Source organism: Nelusetta ayraudi, unplaced genomic scaffold (assembly GCF_046127955.1).
Source record: "Nelusetta ayraudi isolate G7.1 ecotype Tasmania unplaced genomic scaffold, CSIRO-AGI_Nayr_v1 ptg000042l, whole genome shotgun sequence".
NCBI classification, from domain to species: domain Eukaryota; kingdom Metazoa; phylum Chordata; class Actinopteri; order Tetraodontiformes; family Monacanthidae; genus Nelusetta; species Nelusetta ayraudi.
Window position 1 is genome coordinate 21,344,038 of NW_027466092.1, and position 22,769 is coordinate 21,366,806.

At 45.5% G+C, this 22,769-nt stretch overlaps 1 protein-coding gene across 6 annotated transcripts in view; it reads left to right on the plus strand.

Annotated features, from left to right (window-relative positions):
- LOC142894212 (adhesion G protein-coupled receptor L3) overlaps nt 1-22,769 on the plus strand; it is a 172,285-nt gene that overhangs the window by 109,575 nt on the left and 39,941 nt on the right. For 3 of the 6 annotated variants that reach the window (XM_076035476.1, XM_076035478.1, XM_076035480.1), the window contains exons 8-12: nt 2,522-2,707; nt 6,143-6,181; nt 13,395-13,578; nt 18,645-18,767; nt 22,445-22,650. In XM_076035476.1, the coding sequence (XP_075891591.1) occupies nt 2,522-2,707; nt 6,143-6,181; nt 13,395-13,578; nt 18,645-18,767; nt 22,445-22,650 (738 nt within the window). The remainder of the gene's footprint in view (nt 1-2,521; nt 2,708-6,142; nt 6,182-13,394; nt 13,579-18,644; nt 18,768-22,444; nt 22,651-22,769) is intronic. The other 3 variants (XM_076035479.1, XM_076035482.1, XM_076035481.1) reach the window with 1 other exon arrangement.

Below are 22,769 nucleotides of genomic sequence, written 5' to 3' on the forward strand. Positions count from 1 at the left end.
ACTTGACGGCAAAGAGTTCGGCCTATTAAGCAGGCTGACAGTTTGAAGATATGGATTGAGGATGAGGCTGCTGTGGAGGGAAAACCGCGAGCCGCAGGGACGATGAGGCGATGCTGCGGCATTTAAGGGGAGCTCCGGTGCTGAACGCAGGTAATACAGCTAACCTCTCAAGTCTGAACTGCAGCAGATCCTTAAGTGAACTGCAGTCGGTATCCTCTTCAGAAGATTCATAGGATAGAGAGCATGACTGGCTGAATCAGCATTTTTTTTTGGTGGAGCCATGGTTTAGCTATGACAGACGCAGGAAGTGGCTGCTAGCCTGTGCTCACTTTGATCTGAACCAGACAACATGTTCTCATCTGAAGAAGAGCAGAGAACGCCACTAAGGCTGCTTCTCTACTGTGGACATAGTGACATAGTGACATATTGTGACAGTCCAAAATATTTATCCAATCATCAGTTGACCTGCTCCCTCCATTATTTGCTATCCAATAATTGTTACATTTGTTTAGAATAAGAATACTATCAACTAGCATGTTGATGGCCATTTTTCTTTATGGCTAGAAGGCCATTCTCAATATATGTTGCCTCCTATTTTCTTACTTTAGTTGGCCAAAGGTTTGTTTGCAGCATTGTCTCCCACTGTTGGGCTGTTTGTCTGTTCCTTTGGTCTCTATGTAACAACCCTAGTCTATTGTGTACTAACAATGTTAGCTTGAGGAGCAAACCACCTTGATAAATGGTGCAAACTGGCACATCACACACTCAACACTATGAACAATGTTTTTTGACTTGGAGGCAATCATGATATATTATAATAGATTAGACTAAATAATAATGATTTAACAATGATTATATTATATGTTATTATAGTAATAATAAGATAATTTAATCAAATTATCTTTGTCTATTTTGTAATTATTATTTATTAGAATTTTTATATTATTTTCCTCTCTCCAATTTTCCGCGACCTCCCACTTGAAATCCACTGTGTCAGGTTAGAGAATTGGCTTTTATTTTGCCAAGTTAATCTAGTTTTATTTGTTAACGCGTCGCTGAGGCCACTTTCTTGTAGCAATATCGTTGGCACTAGAGTCGAAGAAATGTGGTCTTCCTTTTTCTGGTAAGGAAAAGTACTAGGCTGCTGTAAAATTCACACATTGCACACGGTGTGGAGACAGAAAGGCGTTAATGAAGATCAATGTGTCAGAGGCTCAGAGCACTTATCTGGCACTTGGTTATTTTAGATCCTGTCCTGTAAGTGTCACTGCTCATTACCAAATGGTTGCTTGGAGAGGAGAGAGTGTCCGAAAAGAAAGACAATGCCACCAGATAAGAGGGAGAAGAAGGGAAGTGGGAGAGGAAAAAAAAAAAAGAAAACAGGGATGTTTGTCCTGCACAGCCAAACTCCCTCATTAGGAAACAAGAGCAGGGAGGAAAGGAGGAGGAGAACCTCGGCAGACATGTTCCTCGAAGTACGACTCCTCTGCTGAGATTGATTTTTGCTGCATAATTGGCCTGACTCACAAACTCCAGCCTCTATTAGCTGCTGCAGGTTCTGGATGTCCATTGGCCTGTTTTGACCGGTGCCTTCCTGTGCTCAGGCTATTATTGGAAAGCTTGGCCCAACCTGCCATCTCTGTTTTTCAAAATGATGACAAATCAGGTTATTTCCTCTGTGTTCATGAGAGCCGTAGTGGCATTTTATTTGTATTTTTGCGGAAAATCAGCAACTTGCATTTCTTTTTATTTTATGGGCCAACATCAGGTCATATGATTCCAAACTAATGTAGAAACTACGCAGACTAGATAAGACATACCTTCTTTTAGTTAACGGCTGTGGGCCTTGTGTCCTTGTTTTTCTTTAAAGTCCATATCACATGACAGTTCCACCAAGCAAATTCTGACTTATTTTTCTGAGTGGCACAAATAAGACCCAAATAATGCCCATCCGTTGGACTGTGCTGTGTGTTTTTGCTTGGAATAACTTTTATCCGGAACTGTAAAGAGGTGTGTCTAATTTGTGCAGAGCTGCAGCATATTTTTACCCATATTTCTGGGAAATGTAGCTTTTTCATCCTCAGTGTCTTCCGTATTATGTGACATTGTAACCCGAAGCAATGCTTTATTACTATTTGACACAGCCATTGTTTAATTACTTCCAAAAATTCCAGTCTTGCGTTTTATGTCATGTGACTCTGACTCCAAGTGCTCCAAGTCTCAATAATGAGATGCTCCCGTAGTAATTTTGTCTACCTGTGAGCCTAACTGATACATTTACCCCTCACAATTGATGCCATAATTGCTCTGAGATTTAAAAAATAAATAAATAAAAAAAATTACACAGTGTGTGCTTCGCTGAGGAGCCTCAGCGTGTGCAGTTGAAGGGGCAATGCGGTTTTATGTGTTGGCGTTCCTCCTTGCTGCTTCTTGCAGGCACAACAGAGACAAAGTTCATTCTTAGCGAAACAGATAAAGGACCCGCGGGGCTTTGAACGAGAGTATTTTTTTCTACCTGTAGCTAAAAGCTGGAGAGACTGCGGCAGTCATTGCCCGCGAGCTGGCCGAGCAAACCAAGCGTAATCTGCAGCCGGGGGACATCAGCTACACGGTGAAGGCCATGGTCCAGCTGGTGGACCTCCTGGACGTGCAGCTGAGGAACCTCACGCCAGGCGGCAAAGACAGCGCAGCGCGCAGCCTCAACAAGGTGAGTCACATCAGAGCGAGAGGAATTTATATTAAAATCGTTCCAACTTTTCAGGTTTATGTGTCAAACGGACCAACTATTCAAAGTTCCAGCCACTCAAGCTTGAACAGTGAGAATGTATTTGATGTGATTGCAAATTTTTACACGCATCTTTGTTTTCTGTTTTTGTTTATATTTTGTTTCCTTTTGCTATTACCGGGCCTTTAATGTGCTTCAGAAGTTGTTTTCCATACATCGCGTTTGCCCGCCACCTGGTTTTCTGCTCACTTGAAAAAGCCGGGATTTGAGAGGCGTTGGCGCTAACCGCGCAGAAATTATTTTTTCTTACGCTTTTCCAATTTGTTCCTTGCCGGATCCTCAAGCTAATTCATTTATTCGCAAGCGAGCGCAGTTTTGGAGCGCTCTGGAAAGGCGAGCTAGAATAATTTCTGGTGTCTGCGGAGCAGCCAATGGAAAAAAGCAAACATCAGTGAAATTCAAAATGTCAGTCGTTAATTTGCTGGAGCGGCTTCACTTGTCGAGGAACATGAACACCTGTTCTCTGATAGCTTTCTTCTTCTTTTTTTTTTTTTTTTGGTCGGGGACAATTTTTATTTTATTGCTGCCACAGACACAGATGTGCCCATTGAGATTTTAGTGCCAGCTTCTCTCCGGTGGAGAGGTGGCAGGCAGTAAAGTCGGCCAAAAGGCCTCCGACGGAGATGTGATGGGTAAATTTGCGTCGACGGCCAACTAGAGTTTATATCACCTCTTGAAAAAAAGAGGTTTCAAATAAAAGACGGCATTAAAAGTAGAGGCAAGCGCCGGGACCAGATCCACGTGGGCCTCTTGTAAAGATTTAGAGGGGAAAAAAGGCAAAAGCCATAAAAAGAGGCCTGTCTTAAGAGCTTTCATAAGCAGGATCGTTCAGGAGGTCAGGGGTCACGCAATGATTTCCTTCCATTCAAATTGTCGACTCGTCTCTCAGAGTGACAGAGTTCGCAAATAACGAGAAGAAAAAAGATGAAAGCCTTAATTCTGTTTCTTCCTTCTCAATGCACCCTGCCAGCGCACAAAGCGAAGATTGTGTCGGCCAATGTGATATCAGTGTCGTATCTGTTTTCTCCCCAATGATCAAAGTGCTGGCAGCTAACGGTGCCGACAGGGACATTTGCAGAATACAGGGCTCTGATGTGGAGCAGGAGGCGCCTTCACGGGGGAGGACGCTGCTCCGCGCGGCACCAAATTTCGCTTTTTGAGGTGGAATCTTGACGGTGAAACTGCACAGCCGCTCCAGTCGGCTCCGGCTCGCTCATCGCAGCCCCTGAGAGTAAATTAGATGCCTTTCATGTTGTTTTATTCAAGTCACAACAAAATCTGCCGACTAAAAAAGAAACAAGCCTACAGCAGTGGAAGAAAGTTTTTGGACAACCTTGAAATTTTACTCAATCCCAATTATTGTCATTACATATTTGCCAGAGGATTTGTGTGTTTGCGTGTTCTTAAAGGTTTGGCTGTGTCAGAGGCACACAAACAAATTGGAATAATTTTGTTGTTTGTTGTTGATAAGACAAAAAATTAAAAAAATTCTTGTGATTGATATGTTGCAAAGGGCCGTCATCTTGCAGAGCACGTGCAGTATGGGGGTAAATGTTGGTGACTGCACTCAAACAAACTGCACTCGGACACTTATGATTGACTCTTAGCGCAGTGCAGTGCATCACAAATACATGAGGTGTCCAAAAACTTTTTTTTCCACCACATCAAATGGCTCAAATAAGGAAGATAAAAAAAAATCTAATGAACCATATTGCACTGCTAACCAGCAGTGCAGTGATGACACTATTGCTGTGTCTCAATTCAGGGTCTGCATCCTTGAAGTCCACATTTTGAAAGGAAGTTGCATCATAGCAGTGTGCGAAGGCTTGTCCCAATTTCCAAGGGTGTTTAGGACGCTCAAAATGCGTACTCGGAAATACGCACTCGTTTTAGCCGATTCCAAGGATGCACCACTACTATCCTTCGCGTACTTATGTATCCCATGATGCTTTGCGTGCTGCTGCAAAGCATCATGGGATCCTGGGAAGTCAGCTGAAATTAGCGCCATCTACTGGCAAAGAGACGACGTATAAATTTAAGTATTGAAGTTTCACATAAAGTATCCAGTTTTTAACGTAGGATTTTACTTATTGGATCATCCAACGGCATCGTTAGATGGCTAACCAATGGTTAGCTTGATGCTATAAAAACGTCACTTCCGGGGATGGCCAGTCGGAGGGAACGGTGGCGACGCAACCAGGAAATACGCCGAAGGCTAGACCGTCCCGAGTGGTTACCGGGGAGGCGGGGTACTCGAAGAACGCTTCCTTCAGACGGAGGACACTCGGTCTGAAGGGTGCAGTCCCTGAATTGAGACACAGCATATGAGTGCCGCTTCCTGGAGCCTGAGCTTCCAGGAGCCTGAGCTTACTGTCATTTTTCTTCTGTGCTGAATTATTGTCAGCACCCCTCTAGTGGCACAGACTGGTGTGGAGCAGATCGATATCCAGGTATCAATAGGTCTTGTAGCAAGGAAACATTTGTTTACCATCAGAACAGGATATATTGTCTTTATACAGACAATATTGTCTATATTGTCTGTATAAAATGCAGGGACATATCGTCTAGGTCATAGGAGTCAAACTATGGCCTGTGGGCCAAATGTGGCCCGCAGTGTCATTATATTTGGCCCGCGAGGCAATACAAAATCACTACTAGAGCGGGCCTGCCGGTATTATACAGCAGATGTACCGCGAATACTACTGATCCCAGAATTCTCTGCTGGTATCTTCACACATCAGTCAGGACAGGACGTTTATTTGGCTTATTGTTGTTATTTTATTTTTTAAATGTATTATTTAAAAATAAAGATTGGAAAAAGGTTACTGTTGAAATTTAAATCAGAAGGCTGCAAAGTTTTTTTTTTTTATTTGAAATTCGATTTTAAATGTGTGCAATATGACCTTATTTATTGTATAGTATTAAGCTTTGCTTGTTCCATATTCAGGTAGAAGTAAAACTTGTTTGGGTGCTTGTGAAATGGTTCATTGTTATATCTGGAGGTTTGTTTGTTTTCCATTTTGGCCCACTGTGCTTTTGAGTTTAACACTCCTGCTCTAGAACAAGTACACTTTATGCAACATCTTTGTTCTGCCTTTGGCTTGAACAGAGAATCAAAGAATTATGATGGTAAATTGTTATCAGGTATAATTGCACAAAGCTCTCATCACGTACTGCAGGTCCACTCCACCTGCACTTAAACTGCGTTCTTTCCATTCCTTCTACCAAGACCGTGTGGAATTTCTGCACTATCTGCCCATTGCTCTCCTCCTCCTCTGTCCTGTGGAGCGCGAGTGGAATCACGGTTGTCTGACTTGTCCATCTCTTGCTAACTCTTGCATTCTCTTCCGGTTGCAGCTGCAGAAAAGAGAGCGCTCTTGCCGCTTTTACGTTCAGGTATTTGCAACAGATTCTTTTGGATGTTTTGGTTTTTATTTCTTTTTTCCCTCTCACACCCTGTCATCAGCTTCTTCATTGTTGTAACCATCCCGCCCGACACACGTTCCCAATCTTGGCATCGTCAAGCGTAAAGGAACTGACACATCGTTCAAAACTAAAGTGCTTTCGAGTCAAAAGAAGTATTTTTTTATTTTTTTTTTGCAACTTGTTTCCTGTCACTGACAAAATCCTGTTTTTTCCACAGCACCTCAGAGTTGCATTATCACCCGTGCATGCTGGTAACCTTGTATGTGTGAGCATGAGGCCAAGAAGTTCCTTTGCTTTTGGATTCATCAATTTCTTGGCTTTTCTGCTTTATTTCCTCACCTTTCGCCTCATAGTGTCCAACACCACAAGGCTCTCGGTCATGCAACCCACTCCCACATCGCACATCAGCAAATGTCCAAAATGTTGCCGCATTGCACCACCAAGCTAACTCTATAACTACCAAGTCAGCCAAAGTCGGGCTGCGTTCCGATTCCCGCTGATGAATTATACATGTGTCCCAATTTAAGAGTGGGGTGGGGGTTGGGGTCTCGGTGGCTCCACTCAGCTATTTCTTGGGCTACTGAGTGATTTCAGTTTTCCCGGGAGTGAAGTTTTACCTGTCAACAGAATCATTCCCGGGCTCGACGAGTGGACAGTGAAGCTAGCTGACGTCCTCATCTTCCGCGCAGATGTCTCCAATAAAGCAGCACATTAGCGCCAGATGTTGCTTCCCGCGGCCGGCGCGCTGCAACGCTCGTGTTCAGCAACATGCGTCCGCCTCCGGGTCCTTTCAGGCACGTCGGGGAGGCGGGGGCGGGGGTCTGCACAGTCGCGCCATTGTGCAAAGTAGTGCGCTAACATTAGTCGCACATGCATGCCTGCTTGAGTGTGAGATGCCTGTAGGGTGAGACTGGTGGTAATCTATATTTCCTTTGCTCACCGCCGTCGCAATGGAAACCAGCAGCTCGACCGCACGCGGCTATCGCGGCGGCGGAACGCGTGGAAAAAAAATTGGTCAGGAATTCAGACAGTGGTTTTCCCCAAAACTGCGGACGTCCCGACTGCCCGCATGAGGAAGCAGCCAGTGTAGGTGTTGAATATGCAAACGAGGCTGCAAGCTAAAATGTTTACCCGCGTCCCCCTGGCTAATGAAGGTTAAGTGTGTAATATTTGGACGTTCGAAGAAGAAACAGCGACATCAAATGCTCAGATTTCAGATTGCTGCATTTTGCACTCTATCTCCCCCTCCTGACCTTGCCAGTGTACTACTGTGGTCTGCACACCCAAAAGGAAAACCAAATGCCTGCAACTGTACACTTTCATTAATGTTTCTATGGCTATATTTAGCTTTTACCAATATAAAAATCATAAATGCAGCCAAATATCACACACTGGACCTTTAAGGTTGTTGCTGCCAGTGTGCTTACATTTGCTAATAAGCGTTAGACGCAGACGCTCTGCGGTCCTTGTGGATCAGGGGGAAATTTGGCCCTGCTGGTGGAGGGGACACAATGCGAATTTCCGGCGCACCTGCTTCTGTTTTCCCCACCGCGACCGTGCGCAGTCCGACAGACTTGCGTGGCACTCTGGGAGACGACAGATTGGATGCAAGCTCAGGTGTGGCGGTGGCAATGACGGCTGTCGTCCGACGAAAATGATATCTTCATGAGATGAGGAGCGATAGCAGTGCTGATTGTGAGGCTTTTTTCTTCTTCTTCTTCTTCCATTCAGCAGATAAAACCGGTAAATGAGACTTCCTGTGCGACTGCAGCCGCTATCTTGTTTGCGTCGCAGGGGGATGCCTCGCACAGAGAGCTTTGTTCTTGTGATCGCGTGCGAACACAAGGACAAAAAAATAAAAAATAAATATATGTATGGCAGTGACTCCTGGATCTCTCTCGGCCTCTCATAAACACTGTTACTCTGCCACATGTCGGAGCCAGTTTAATCCCAGCCGGCAGGATTTGGCCTTGACAGAGCTACAAAGCCTCTAATGATCAACTCCCAATGTTCAACATTTCCCCTGCAGGAATGTTCCTCTGCTGTGCCCTTTGATTTTCAAACAGACATGATAAAAATAGTTGTTGCTGCAGTGGCTTTTGTTAAAGGGGCGACATTATGCTCGTCCAATTACCATGATTATGTCCGTCTGCTTTTTTTGTTTTTTTCTTCTTCCTTTGTGAAACACGCTAGCCCTCTCCCGCCCCACTGTCACCTGCTCTGCCCACGCTTGTTTGGATGGGAAACCAAGGTAAAGATGTGGGGTTTCCAGATAATTTTCCCCAGGAATGGAAGATCACAACAACGCCGCGCGCCTTTTGCTGCAGCCGAGCAAGCACGGGTCTGCCGCCTGCAGGGAGGATGTTGAGTTCTGACCCCTCGTTAAAACGACCCCTTTTGCAGGCGAGGACGACTTTTCAGGTGACCTCATAGCAGCCGAAATGGATGGAGGCTCCTCGTTCGCGGGGGAGCGGGGGTGTTTGACAAGAGGATAACATTTCCCTGGTAGTCAATTTGTTGAAAGATGAAGATAGCCACATGCTTCTAAACACAGAGCTTCTTATCTGAGAGCACTCAGAGCAGCAGAGTTCCGCCTCGAATCAGCCACAGACCCGATCGCTTGGCAGGAAGCAAACTAAAGGAAACTGCTGGATTCATCCGATTTCTTTCATACTTTCTTTCCATTTTTAAAGATTTTTCCTCAAGTGGTGCACAGGCAAACCTGAAGCGATGGTAAAGGCTCGGAACACTCTCGAAACCCGAGATGTGACTTGAATTGCTCGCTGTATTCCAGGTCCCGGTTCCCAAAGAGCCATGTGACTTGGAAGACCGAATCGCAAGGCAACAAACTAATCTTGCTTCAGCCAAGGCCAGAGAGGCAAACACTGGGGAGCCATCCAACAGACCATTGATCGGGACGCCACCGCTCCCCTGGTACCTGATGGATGAGGAGACTGAAGTTGAGACTTGGTCTTCTGGGGAGGGAGTAAGGGGGAGATGGCCACACACTCTGAGTCAAATGTAGCAGCTGCCACATCCACCATTCACAAATAAGCCGGAAGGTAAACCCAACGCAAGTGTGACACAATGACCAAATGGCCTGTCCAGCGCCAACTTCAAGAGTGAACCAATAAAATTTAATCCGAGGCAAATATTATTTGCCCTTGTCCTGACTTTAAGATGTGCGAGTTTAACTGTCGACGACTTTGAGGGCGAACCCGTCAGTGCGACATTTAGTCCATGTTTGGTGTGTCATTCAACTCCGGAGCCGATGTTTTGTTCCGCTGCCCGGCTAATTATTCCACCAGACAATTGATTAGTTGGTGCTAAAGCTCTCTGGCCATCGTGTGCTCGCCAGGAGCCTGACGGCCTCACACTGAGTCACATGAGCTCTTCGGAAACCACAGACGATGTCGATCTAGTTTATCTCTATTGCAATACCACAAGAAGTATTTAGTTATTGTTTGTTTGTTTTGTTTTGTTTTTAATACCGAGGTGCGATATCTGAAGAGCAGGGCCGCAGCAGGAAAGTTGCAGACAATTTTAAAGGTGAATGAGGAAGAAAAAAAAAACAACAAACAAGAGGATGATGTAACCAGTGCCGAGATAGCAGAGGACAAGCCCGCCCGCCTTATTTATGTTGCCCCTTCCTCGTGAAACACACACGTGTGCACGGTTTTTCATGTCCAACCTTCAGCTGCGATGAGAGGAGACGAGGAGGGAGGCACGCGGGTGGCGGCGGTGAAACAGGATGGAGGAGGAGGAGGAGGAGGAGGAGAGGGAGAGAAAGAGCAGCCCGAGCCAGAATCAATTTCCCAGACCCAGAGTTCATTTCATCAATCAACGCACAGATACTCACACACACACACACACACACACACACACACACACAGATGCCATGCGTTGTCTTGGCCTCCTGCCAAACGCACCCTGGTTTCCACCTCTGGCCGGCTTCCCCTCTTGCAGGATGGAACCGACGTACTTGCAGCAGCTTCTTCACACCCGCTCCTCCTCATCATCGGTGTTGCACGCCAAGACATTCCAGCGCCAATTCCACTTAATGAGGACACGTTCCTGTACAGCAGCCCCAGATATCACTGCCCTTCCCTACCCCAACCCACCATTCCTGGCCCTTCAGTCGACAGAGCAGCCAAAGGAAAGCAGCAGAGTGAGTCACTCGGTGTGACAGATAGAGTGGCAGCGAGCTAATAGCAGTAAAATAGCAGCGAGCTGCCGTCACGTCCCCTCGACTCGACTTTGCTGCGCAGCTGGGAAGCAGTGCCCCCGTCCCACCTCGAACCCTCCTCCCTCACCGGGCCTGTTGCTCGCCTGAACTGGGAAACAATCTTCACACTGGATGGGTTTTTTTTTTTCTCTCCTTGACTAGCTTCTCTTGCAAGAGAAATGTCCCGCTAAGTGCACTACAGGCCGGAGTCAAAAGATTAGCGACGGGGTGATGGGTAGAAACAGGAAGTACGGGGACATCTATGCATTGTATTTACATCGTTGACTCATCCAGTGTCCAGGTAGGAAGAAGTGAGCAAATAGTAACATGATCATTAGTTCCATCCATCCATTTTCAATACCCGCTTCGTCCTGCACTCAGGGTTGCGGGAGTCTGCATGAGCCCATATGGTTAGTTCCCATTAAAAAAAAAAGAAAAGTGAGAAGATATCTGCCTTCACCCTAAAGGGACTTTTCGTCCTATTCATTTTAATGGGGATGAATAATGTGATTTAAGAAAAAGACGTGAGGCTCAATAGCATTTGGTTGTTGGAATTTTATAAATGTGCACCAAGATTTTTCTTTTTCCTCTCTTAGCTGAAGAAGGATGATGGTCAAACATGCAGGAACATGCATACATGAATTGCTTGTCTTAGCTTAATATTGGATGGTAAAAGTGTTCCAAAATTTGAATTGAGCCTTGAGTCACTTCTGTAGTTTGGTTATTCAGCTCGTCTGTGAAGTGAGCCGGCACTCCAACCACATCTTGATTTATTTTCCCTCACCGGCACCGGGGGAAACCAAAATTAAGCGTGCAAGTTGCATGTTAATGTCGACGATGAATCATTTGCATCACAGTGATTGGATAATCTATGGCGTGTCTGATTGAACTAGGCTCGGCTTTATTGCTTCGCCTTCGTTGGTCCCGCACGGTCCCGAGCTGCAGGGAAAACCGGCCTTTATTCCAATATTAATATTTGTTACACGCCGCCTGCCCTTGTTTTTTTATTTACTCTTGTTTGCTAAGCAGCCATTGAATATTCGCAACTCATCAAGTTTCTGACCCATCCGGCGTGCACGGGGGAGGCCCTGTTTATTGTTCCCCGCATCTCCGGCATAACAAAAAAAATAGGGGAAAGAAAAAGAAAAAGCACAGCCTTCCCCCGTGGGTCCGTCAATCTTTCCTTTGAACCATCACCACTTTACCGCTTTCACAAGTGGGAAGGAAAAAAATAGATGCAAGCGGCGGACAAAGGGAAAGCAAAATGTCAGCGCGAGAAGAAAAAGAGGCGCTTTAATTGAGCGAGAATCAACCTCTGGCTCCAGCTGAATGTCAGGAGCTGTGATTGGAGATCGGCTGCAGATAATGAATAATTGCATCAAAAAACCATCGAACGCTCGTGCGTGCACGCTTGCGCACTGCCCGCACAGCCGCCGGTGTTCACTCTTGCATCAGCCTTTTGCCATGTGTGTCTTTGTACTGCCAGCTACACATATACTGTACATATACATATACATATATGTGTGTGTGTGTGTGTGTGTGTGTGTTTGCATGAGCAGCGCTCCATTATCTGCGGAGAAAGTTGTGTTCTCCTGCCGACTCGACCTTTGAAAACAAGATGCACAACTTAATATCAGGGGGCAATTAGACGGGGAGATTTGCCGGGATTACACCGAGGCCTTTTCATGATTCCAAAAGCCCCCTTTTTTTCTTTTTCAACTTGGGACTCTTTTGATACATCGGAGCACATGATTTCTCCTGGCGCCTTTGGCTGCGTCCCCTCCACCCCCCTGCTGTTGTGGAGTCATGCTCCAACTCTTAACGCCGCTTGCTAATCCGTTGATCCAAGAGGGAGGTGGTGGTGATCTGAGGGGACTTCAGAGGGAGGCTTGTCGCCCCCTCCCCCACCTCCTCCTCCCTCCCTCCTCATATATTTATGTATTTCTTTAAACACACATCTTGGAAATGCATCTTCAAGATCACGAGCGTGAATTAGCTTCAAGAGACACGCCTGAATTAGCATCAGACCCCCCCACCCCCCGGCCCACCCCACAGATTCCCCACCATACATACCCCTCATACCCCCCCTCCCACCACCAGATGGTTATTTCCGTTGCAGCGTGCAGGATTTCAGAGGCTAATTCTCAGAACGTGTGTCCGCTACAGCTCCTCGGCAACCAAGTTTTTTTTTTTTTTTTTTTTTCTTGCTTCTATTTTTTTTTTCCCGCTGGCGGTCCGGCTCACTTCAGCGCCGCAGTGCCGGCGCTTTACTCGAGCAATTACCATTCCATTTACAACGCTTGCCATTGGCATTTTTTGAATCTTTAATGGCCCTTAATTTTTCAATCCGATCGCGAAGAAAAGGAAAATCTTTGGGTTGGGCCCTTGCTGCCAGCAGGCCAGCGGTCACAGGGACGCGGCGTGTTCGGAGGGCGGGGCAATGATCGTCGAGAGGGAGTTGGATGGGGAGGGAGCCGGGGGGTGGCGCAGTGTCTTTTTGTAGTGCTGGTTGTGCTTTTGTGTATTGGGATTGTGTGGATGGGAGAGCATAAATCACTCCAATTAAAGGCTCCAGCCTCCAGCCATGTACAAATTGGCCTCTGCTTTTGAAGGCAGCAGCTCTGATGTGTTTACATGGTTAAGTCAGATCAGAACTAAGATAAAAGGTACCAAAGCCACCTAACAGCTTCTTCGGGGGGTTGTTTCACATTTATCGCTGCTGCTGCTGCCGCCGCCGCATGTTGACCACAGCTGCAAATGCGTTTGATTGAAATCACTCGCACACTTGAGTTCTTTAAGAAGAAACAAAACACGCCTGTCACTTCATCTCCATCCCCATCTGGTATCGCCTGTCCCCGAACCCTCGTGTTGTCCCCCTGGGGGCCGAGAACTGCGTCGAGTCTCTGGTGTCAGCCTCCCTCCTCTAGCCTCGTTGACCCTTTGCTGTGGACTCTGCAGGCCATGGTGGCAACGGTCAACAACCTGCTGCAGCCGCAGGCGCAGGCGGCATGGAAGGAGCTGAGCACGGCTGAGCAGCTGAGGGCCGCCACCACGCTGCTGGACACGGTGGAGCAGGGCGCCTTCGTGCTGGCGGACAACCTGCTGAAGACTGACATCGTGCAGGAGAACACCGACAACATCCGTGAGTGCCGCCACAATGTTTGGAAGAATGAATGTTCCCATGTTTGGATTTTATTTTTTATTGTATTTGGCTGTTCACTACTCACAGACCTAAACACTATCCAGATCTCCAGAATACAGCAGCTTCAGGTGAAAATCTCCCTGAGTTTTTTGCTCCCTGCTGAAACTGTTGAACTGAATCTGAGCTGATGGACCAGCACCTGGTTGGGGGTGATGTCACTGTCCCCCAGTAGGTGTTTGCGGGGTATCAGTGCCCCCACTGCACACTTTTATAGAAGTGTAGGAAGTAAAACAAGAAAGATGACCTCTGAGATGCAGAAGAAAAGATGAGGATTGTCAGAAAACACCGGCATTATTTTGAGTGTGTCCTGATACGGGACCTTTCAGAGTCCTGTTCGAATTAGTTCCACTGTTTTGAATCCACTTCAGATGATTCCCATGATTCTGTCTGAGTAGTACCAAATGTGGCTACTGTGACAAAAACAATCAACGCGTTCCTAAAATGATACGTTGTTTATTTTTATTCACCAAAAAAAAAGAAATGAATCCCAAAAAATACTGATGTGATAATCTGATGATCAGATAGAGACACGCTGCAGCACCATGTGTGTGTGTGTGTGTGTCCTTTGGAACAGTCTCAGTTTCAGTTTCTCCTGCCAGTTGAAGAAGAGGTGTTGTTTTTTTTTTTGTTGTTTATGTTTTTTGGTTTATTTTTTCACAAAGTTCAGTGCACCATTATCGATCTGGAGCACGGCCGTATTGACGGGTCACTGGATTAATGCGGCTTCTTCCCTTGTAGGGGGTGGGGGGGGGTGGGCGGTGAGGTTGGTCGGCTGACAGCCGCCGGCTGTTAGTCACCTTTTATCTGGTGCGATGATGCTGATTATCAGCCCAAATTAAGCGGCAGTCAGTCTGATCGTGGATCAGTGCCCATTATTTAGCGGGGCAGGGATGATCCGATTTTTTTCTTTTTTCCACCTTTAACCAGAAGATCGATTGACAGCAGATGGCGGAATGCAAACAATGAGATTCAAGATGTTTTGGCATAGGGAGGCTCGTCAGCATGTGTTTTTTTTTTTTTTTTTTTAATTAGTATAGGTTGGCCATGGCAACCTAAATAATATATGTGTATGTGTATATATATATATACATATATATATATATATATATATATATAGATAGATAGATAGATAGATAGATAGATAGATAGATAGATAGATAGATAGATAGATCTGCCAACTTTAAAGTGAAGCAAGCGTAAGGAGAATTAAGAAAGGATTTTATTGTATCTGGCACACAATTCATCTGGGTATTACTGAGATTGTGGGGTTGGTTTTGCAGTGGGGGAGAGGAGGGAGGGGAGGGGTAGTTGGAGCCAGCCGAGGGTTTTTATGGCAAGTAGCAGTCAGCTGCTTAATTATGTGCCATTGACATGTTTTCCCGGGCCTTATCTCTGTGTTTGCGGGGGGCACTTAAACCCCGGTAATCACTGCAGCGGCTAATTATTGATCCTTCACACTGATTTACACCCCAAGTGTGAAGAGTTTTTGTGTCACAACCGTCGTCGCTGCACGTGCAGGTGCACTGTAGCTCGCGGGCTACACACCTGCCAGTCCCCCCCCACCGCCAGGGTTGTTTTACTCCGGCTGGAAAGTAAATCCTGTGGCACTGAGATGGCTTCCTTGCATCTTTTTTTCTTCTCCTCCCTCCTCTGGCTGCTGAAGCTGATAATGAGATCTATTTTCTTGGCCCTCAAAGACGAAGGATATTTCCTCGCCCATTGTGTCTGAGTCTGTGTTTACACATCAGCATGCGTGCATGAGTGTGCCAGAGCCTCTTCCTCTCTCTCCCTTTCTCCCTCCGTCTCTCTGAATTCCCCTCGCGATAATCTTTTGAGCAGATTTCTGCCGATTAGGACGTATTGAAGGTGTAGCCCCCCGGGTTCGGACAACTGCTATGGCATCAAAGAAATTCCTCAAAGCCCACCGTAAGCGCTTTCACACAGCCGCATGTAGCAAAAAAAGGAACGGAGGCGGGAGCAAAATGCTCTCCTTTATTCCGAAAGCGGGCTTTGGAATCTGTGGAATGGCGAGCCAACTGGGGGTTATTGTCTTAGTCCACTTGAATAGGAGCTCATCGCTGAGGCCCCTGGACCTCGGCAACCTGAAAGTTGATAAAGTAGAAAGTATGCACACTTTGTTGTGACAGCAGCTACGAGGGGATTAGAAGCTGCTACTTTTCCAGGGATTTTCACCCCGCCGGCCGCTCACCTTTATCAAAGACAGGGGGCGTCACCGGCGGCCATCTGTCAGGCCGTCAGCCCGTCATCCCAATGTCATCTCAGGGCTTAGAACATTTTTCTGGAGCAGTTTTTGACTTTCAAGCCTTCACTTCAATTAACAAAAAAAAAAAAAGAATGCCTTCCGTTAGGGTATGGAGGTATTTTAACACAGACATGTGGCAAAAAAATCTCTTTGAAAGTTGCTTTTGAGAAGCAAATCATCAAAAACTTCTGTTGGCTGACTGACAGTGGTGGCGCCCCCTAGAAATAAACAGGCCATCATAAACCATAACCATAGTCCTTAAACTAAGAAAAGAATTGAGCAAATCTGGTACAGCTGCTCAGATAAAACTGCATATAAAAACATGTTTTTTAAAGTCTGTTTCAAGAGACTTTGGTCTCGCAGCCATCTTGAGAAAAGCCACTTGTACCACAGGCGTTCCTGGCAAATGACAAAGCCTCTGTTCAGGTCAGATCCAAAAAGAGTCACTAAGCATGAAAGCAAGTGGAAAGGTACTCTGATGAATGGGATTCATTGCAACTCTACCTCCATGTTCCGTCCTGGCAGCAAACATATGACTCTCAACAAGTTGATCACTTTGTTAGTTTGCCAAGTGATTTGAGGATCGAGGGAAAGAAAAGACCCACAATCCTTTGTGCTGCCACCAGAATATACAAAAATGAAATTCAAGGAATATTACTAAGCATTTGCGCAATGTTAACTTTTTTGCTGCCCACCATGGCTTCCTTTTCATGAACACTGTTGTCAAGATATACGTGTTAATTACCCGGCGTTTGCTGTGTTGCAGCGATAAAATCATTCAATAACGGTGACTCAGCTCTCGGCTCCCTTCAGGTTCCCTGCGCTTCGTCTGAGAGCGCACTTGACTTCTTTATTAAACGGCATTGTATCTCACCATAGCAACTTTTGATTAATGAGCTTTCTAACGTCTTTATCTTGACCAGGCTTCCATCAGATGCTTATTTTCCGCATGTCACATGACGCCAGAGCCTTTGAACCATAAATGAGGAGCGTTTGCTTCAGACACAACAGTCGTCGAGCTGCATCTGATGCCAGCGTCTCTTCCCCGACCGGTCTGTACCTCCTGCTGCACTTCTCCAGAGCTTGCGCGAAGGAGTCGGGGGGGGTGTCATTGAAAATGAAGGCACAAACAGGAAAAGACGCCTTTTGTTTCTCCATGGTTTAAGACGACGCATTGTCACCTGAGTGCTTGATTAAGAGGCCCGCAGTGAGGCGGCAGGCAGCACTGAGAGGGAGGCCATCCTTCAAAGGCGCATTTAATCAAGAGAGGATGTGGCACGTTTAGTGCCCGCCAGAGATGCATTGATTAATAAAAGCGTTTGCGAATGGCTTTTTGAATCACTTGAGTGATTGAAGACGCGTTTGAAGTTTACTTGTGGCTTCTTGGTGCCGTGGCCCTTCTAAGAAATTGCAGTAACGGGGAGAAAAAAAAAAGTCATGTGGAGGTCAAGTGCAGATGGTCTGTGATGAGTTCTTGTGCTTGTTTAGTTGAACAGCTACGCACGATCCAAAGCGAGCAAAGTGAGATTTTTACTTCTGAGGCCGCCGCCGCTTTTTATCGACATCACATCTAAAGAAGAACTAAAGCAATCGTACGGCCAAAGAGGCCAAACAGAATTGAAAGAGAGAACAAGGATTTCATGAGGGAAGGTTGCCGGGTTGTGTGACAAATATGTGATTAGCTGTGAGGGTCGGTGCGACAAAAATATTTTGATGTTTACGGCTCGTGACACTCAAATCAACGTTCTTTTTTATTTATTTTTATTTTATTTTACTTTTTTACAGTCAATAAAGCTTATATTATCCATTAGATTTAATTGCCCGTACTGACAGACACTGGCATTTTATATTTTTGCTGCTTCAGCCACTGGAAGATTATTTCATTAAAAACAGGAAATGTCAATGGCTGTAATTTAGCATGTATCTTGTGTAGCATGCTGGTTGCACTGAGGCTAATTAACACAGCAGATCATGTTGTCATCCTACAGAACCAGACCATATTTCTTCCCCTGTGACTTAGCTTCATGCTAAGTTGTTCTAAACTGATACATCGCTTCTTCAAACTGTCAAAACAGATGTTTACAGCACTGCCAGGTCTCTGAATGTTATTATTATTATTATTATTATTATTATTATTATTATTATTATTATTATTATCATTATTATTATTATCTAGAACCTGGCCCAAGTAAAAAATCTTAAAGCAACACAATGCACTTTTTTTTTTAATTTTAATTTGAATTTGAAGTCTAAGTCTAAAATATATTTTTTAATTAATTGACTCCGACTGGGAGGATGACACTCTTGATACTGACATAGCGTCCCAAATGGCCTCTTAACTATGGAAACTCTGGCTGCCCAGGTCACTGTTTGTTTGTAATGGCAGGGGTGCCAAATAGCATGAGGAGTGAAAAATAAGAAGCAGAGCAAGATAATTGTACAGGGCTATTCCAGCGAGAGGTCGCTGGGCAGGCAACCCAACTTGTACCATCCCATATCCTGCAGCCTGACTTGCTTTGTCAATAGCAGAAGTGCCATTCTGCCTTATACAAGGCAGGGGATTGTACATGCAAGCTCAAAACTATTATTTTAAAGTGAGAAGAATGACACAGTGTTGCTTTAAATAACACGTTGCGGATCTTAAATAAGGATTTATTGTTTTTTCTACTTAAGGACTGTTTTATCCACTCATTGGCAATGACTGTCCTGCTCTACTTTTCTCTTTCTGCCTTTGCCTCTACAGAGCTGGAGGTTGCCAGGATGAGCACGGACGGGAACTTAGCAGATCTGAGGTTCCCCCAAACTGGAGGGCAGGGGAACTCCATTCACCTGTCGGCCAACACCCTGAAGCAGCATGGCAGGAACGGTGAGCACCGCCCACTCTGAGTCATTACACTCTCACGGCCCCTTTCAGGATGTTTCAGGCTTTGTGGTTGAAACCTGAGCAACAAAACCGCAGCATGACAACAGCAGATGGACTTGTGTTGGCTTTTTTAATTTCGGGGGCTCATTTGATCAGCTGAAATAAATCTGAAAAAGCCCTCCCGTGACTTCTAACCCTTCTGCATGCAGATGTGACGTTGTGGAGGAGCCACAGCAGTTTGGGCCTCTGACGCCTGTGAATAACTTTCTGTTTTCCTCTCGGTCCCTTTGTTGGCCTGCGTTTAAAAGCACCGGGACGCTCTTCCGCTCTTCAAATAGAGCCACAGCTGCAGAACGACTTCCACTCCGGCTCTGCCTCTAAATTGTAAATGAGGCTGTTAGACACAACACAGAGTCCTTTCCTCTCCCCACCCTCTTGAGATTTTTTTTTTATCTGTCAAGCTCATCATGCAAATAAGCCAAAGGCTCTCTGCAGGGGGGGCCGAGTGCGTGTCCAGCCCAGTGCCTCGCTGCAGCGGGGTGGCGCCGCCATCCGATCCTGTGGCACCTGAAATTGTTTTCTTTTCATCTGAATGAGTGATCCCGGTCGCCGCGGGGGGGGCAACTCTCCTCCACATGAGAGCTGGAGGCTGAGACGGTGGGAGGGGGGAAAAGAGACGTGTGTGAGAGGGAAGAGGAGAGGAGAGAATTATTAACGCCATCTCGCCGCGGCAGCCACGTCGTATGGATTCTGAATTTAAAAGAACTGCTTTCTGGCCAACGATGGCGCCCTTCCATCCGCTCTCCCCCATATGGAAGCACTTTGGCAACCTTCACACGTGACCTCCCCCCATCTGACAGACCCACTATATGCAGTTTCTGATTCTTGGGCAAACGGAGCATCCGCTCGGTGTAATTATTTCCAGTGTTCTGTCTCTTGGTTTTTCATCACTGCGTTTCCTCGCTGCCGCCACCGTGGTTTTAAACTGTATCACAGGCAGGAAAATGGATTCCAGGCCACTTGATTGCACAAATGGGAATAGGGAGAGAAAAGAAGAAAAGGTTACTGTCAATCTATCGGGTAGTGGGCTGTGACTGTGCCAGTGATGTCCGATGTTTTGGATTTGTTTCCCAGTAACGGGGATAAAATTGTGATCTAATGGTATTCTCAGCATGGGTTTTGGCATTCATGCATGCGCCGCCCTGTGGAAAAGACACTGATGATGCATTTGCTGAATTTAATTTACCTCCATCATCGCAGTTCCGTAATTTGAATTGATACAGCTCATTTGCTGGCCGCAGTTTCCCCACGTCTGAAGCCTGCCATTCGTTACTTTCGGAAACCGGTTTTGTTCGGAGGTTCAGTGCCTCATCAGTGTCAGATGTTGACCAGAGTGGAGTTCTCCCAACTTTTGCAAGGTAGGGATCGCTCGGACAGCGACCACGGCACCGAGTTGTGCAACCGCAGCGTGCTTTGGTTTTGACTCGACAGCTCTGACATAGCCAACCAGCAGACCGTCTCACTCCAAGTCGCTTGTGCAGCCAGATTCCATGTCATAGGTTGGATATGAGGTGAAACAGTGGTTTTCAAAGCTGGGGGGGCCGCAGACAACTGGAGAGAAGATGAGGAAAACAATGCAAATGAATAGATAAATAACAGAATTGAATATGATATTTTTAATATTGATGGTGACACGGTGGCGCAGTGGTTAGCGCTGCTGCCTCACAGCAAGAAGGTCGTGGGTTTGATTCCGAGCCTGGGACTTTTCTGTGTGGAGTTTGCATGTTCTCCCTGTGTCTGCGTGGGTTCTCTCCGGGTTCTCCGGCTTCCTCCCACACTCTAAAAACATGCATGTGAGGTCAACTGAACATTCTGAATTGTCCATAGGTGTGCATGTGAGTGTGAATGGTTGTCTGTGTCTATGTGGCCCTGCGATGTACTGGCGACTTGTCCAGGGTGTCACCCTGCCTTCGCCCTAAGACAGCTGGGATAGGCTCCAGCAGACCCCCGTGACCCTGAGCTCAGGAAGAAGCGGGTATGGAAGATGAATGAATATTATAATATTGAAATACTATAATAAAATATAATGTAATTATTGTTTAATCATAATATATGTATGTATATGTATGTGTGTGTATATATATATATATATATATATATATATATATATATATATATATATATATATATATATATATATATATATATATATATATATATATACATATATATATATATATATATATATATACATATATATATATGTATGTATACATTTATTTATTTCAGACCCTAGAGATCCATTTAGTTAAAAAAGGGAAGACATAGAGAAAAAAATAAAAATAAAAATAAACAAATAAATAAAAAAATAAAAAAAAATTCACCATGTTCAGTGCCTAACATACAGACATGTTCGCCAGTGACTCCACAGCTTGGAAAAAAATCTTACAGAACTGCGTACAGGGTTCACCAGAACATCATTGTTTTGTGACTCAGACACCCTACAATTATACATCAGGTTGCGTAACACAGCAGGGCAAGCAGGTACCCCAACACTAAGAAACATATGGCTTGTACTGCAGCTTCTAGGAACTCTCAGCAAGAGCCTCATGCCATCATTGTATGCCACTGTAAGTTTTCTAATACTCCCCTGTCTATACTGACACCACAGCTGAGCAGTATACAATGGTGTGCAATACGCTTTGGCCTGTCTGTCCTCCCTGGTTCTAACCATCATAGTCTTACTCTTTTTAGCATTAAACTTTATATCAAAATCATGCCCATAATGAGAACAGACTTTCAGCAGCTGTTGGAGACCAGCACTGTAAGGACTAAAAATGACTAGGTCATCAGCATACAGAAGGTGATTGATTAAAGTGTCACCAGCCCAACAACCTGTACCACATGCATTCAGCAAAAGAGACAAATCATTCATATTGTAAAAGGCAATGATAAGTCTGCCAATTTTCAAATTTTTTCATTATGTTATTCAAATATATTTTGTGCTTGGAACTGAAATTTACATATTGAACTAACAGCCCTTTTTTCAGATTACTTTCAGTTGAATATGGTTATTTGTTCATTATTTAGGCTGCAATGGACCGTTTAAATTCAACGCCGGCAGCACTGCGGCTTTAAGAGAGCCAGCAGCCTCGCACGCAGGTGCATGGATATTTGAGCCACGAGCAAGGAAGCAGTGGAGACACACGGTTTCTTACTGTGTCCCGTCCTGTTTTAGCCAACCTGTGTGAACCGTTAAACTGTGGAACAAAGAATTTATGTCAAAATAACATTCTTCGACTCTGGAGTGGATCCGCGAAGGCAACGGGGCTCGGACACACGTAAGCCAGCGGTCCCCCAACTAAAGAAAGAAAATACCTTTATCATACCTTAAGTATGGCTTTATAGCCATGCATAAAAAAAAAATTATCAACATGTTAGTTGGCAGTATTCCTATCGTAAAAAAGTAACAATTATTGAATTGCAAATAAAAATCAGAAAAAAAGATTCTAAAAGTTGATGTGTCTTATATTTTGAAGAATTGACTGTCGGTTTGCGAAGGGGATTCACAGCCAGAAGCTAGTGCTGTCGAGAGGACCATGGCGTGGAAAAGTTTGAGAGCCCCTGGGTTTAAAAAACTAGAATGTCTGAAAGTCTTTCCCTCCGCTGCCGCCCTGCAGGTGAGATCCGGATAGCCTTCGTCCTCTACAAACACATCGGGGTCTACCTCTCCACGGAGAACGCCAGCATGAAGCCGGGCAGCGAGGCCATGGCCACCAACTACTCCGTCATCGTCAACTCTCCCGTCATCACGGCCGCCATCAACAAGGATGCCAACAAAGTCTACCTGTCCGACCCGGTTGTCTTCACCATTCGCCACATACAGGTGACTGATCACCCGACTCTTAACCTCCGTCCCAGTTGAGATGCTTTATTTCCCTTGGCTGAGGCTGAGTGTTCGTTTTTTTCACACAAACAACTCTCTCGACGCAACTTTCCATATCC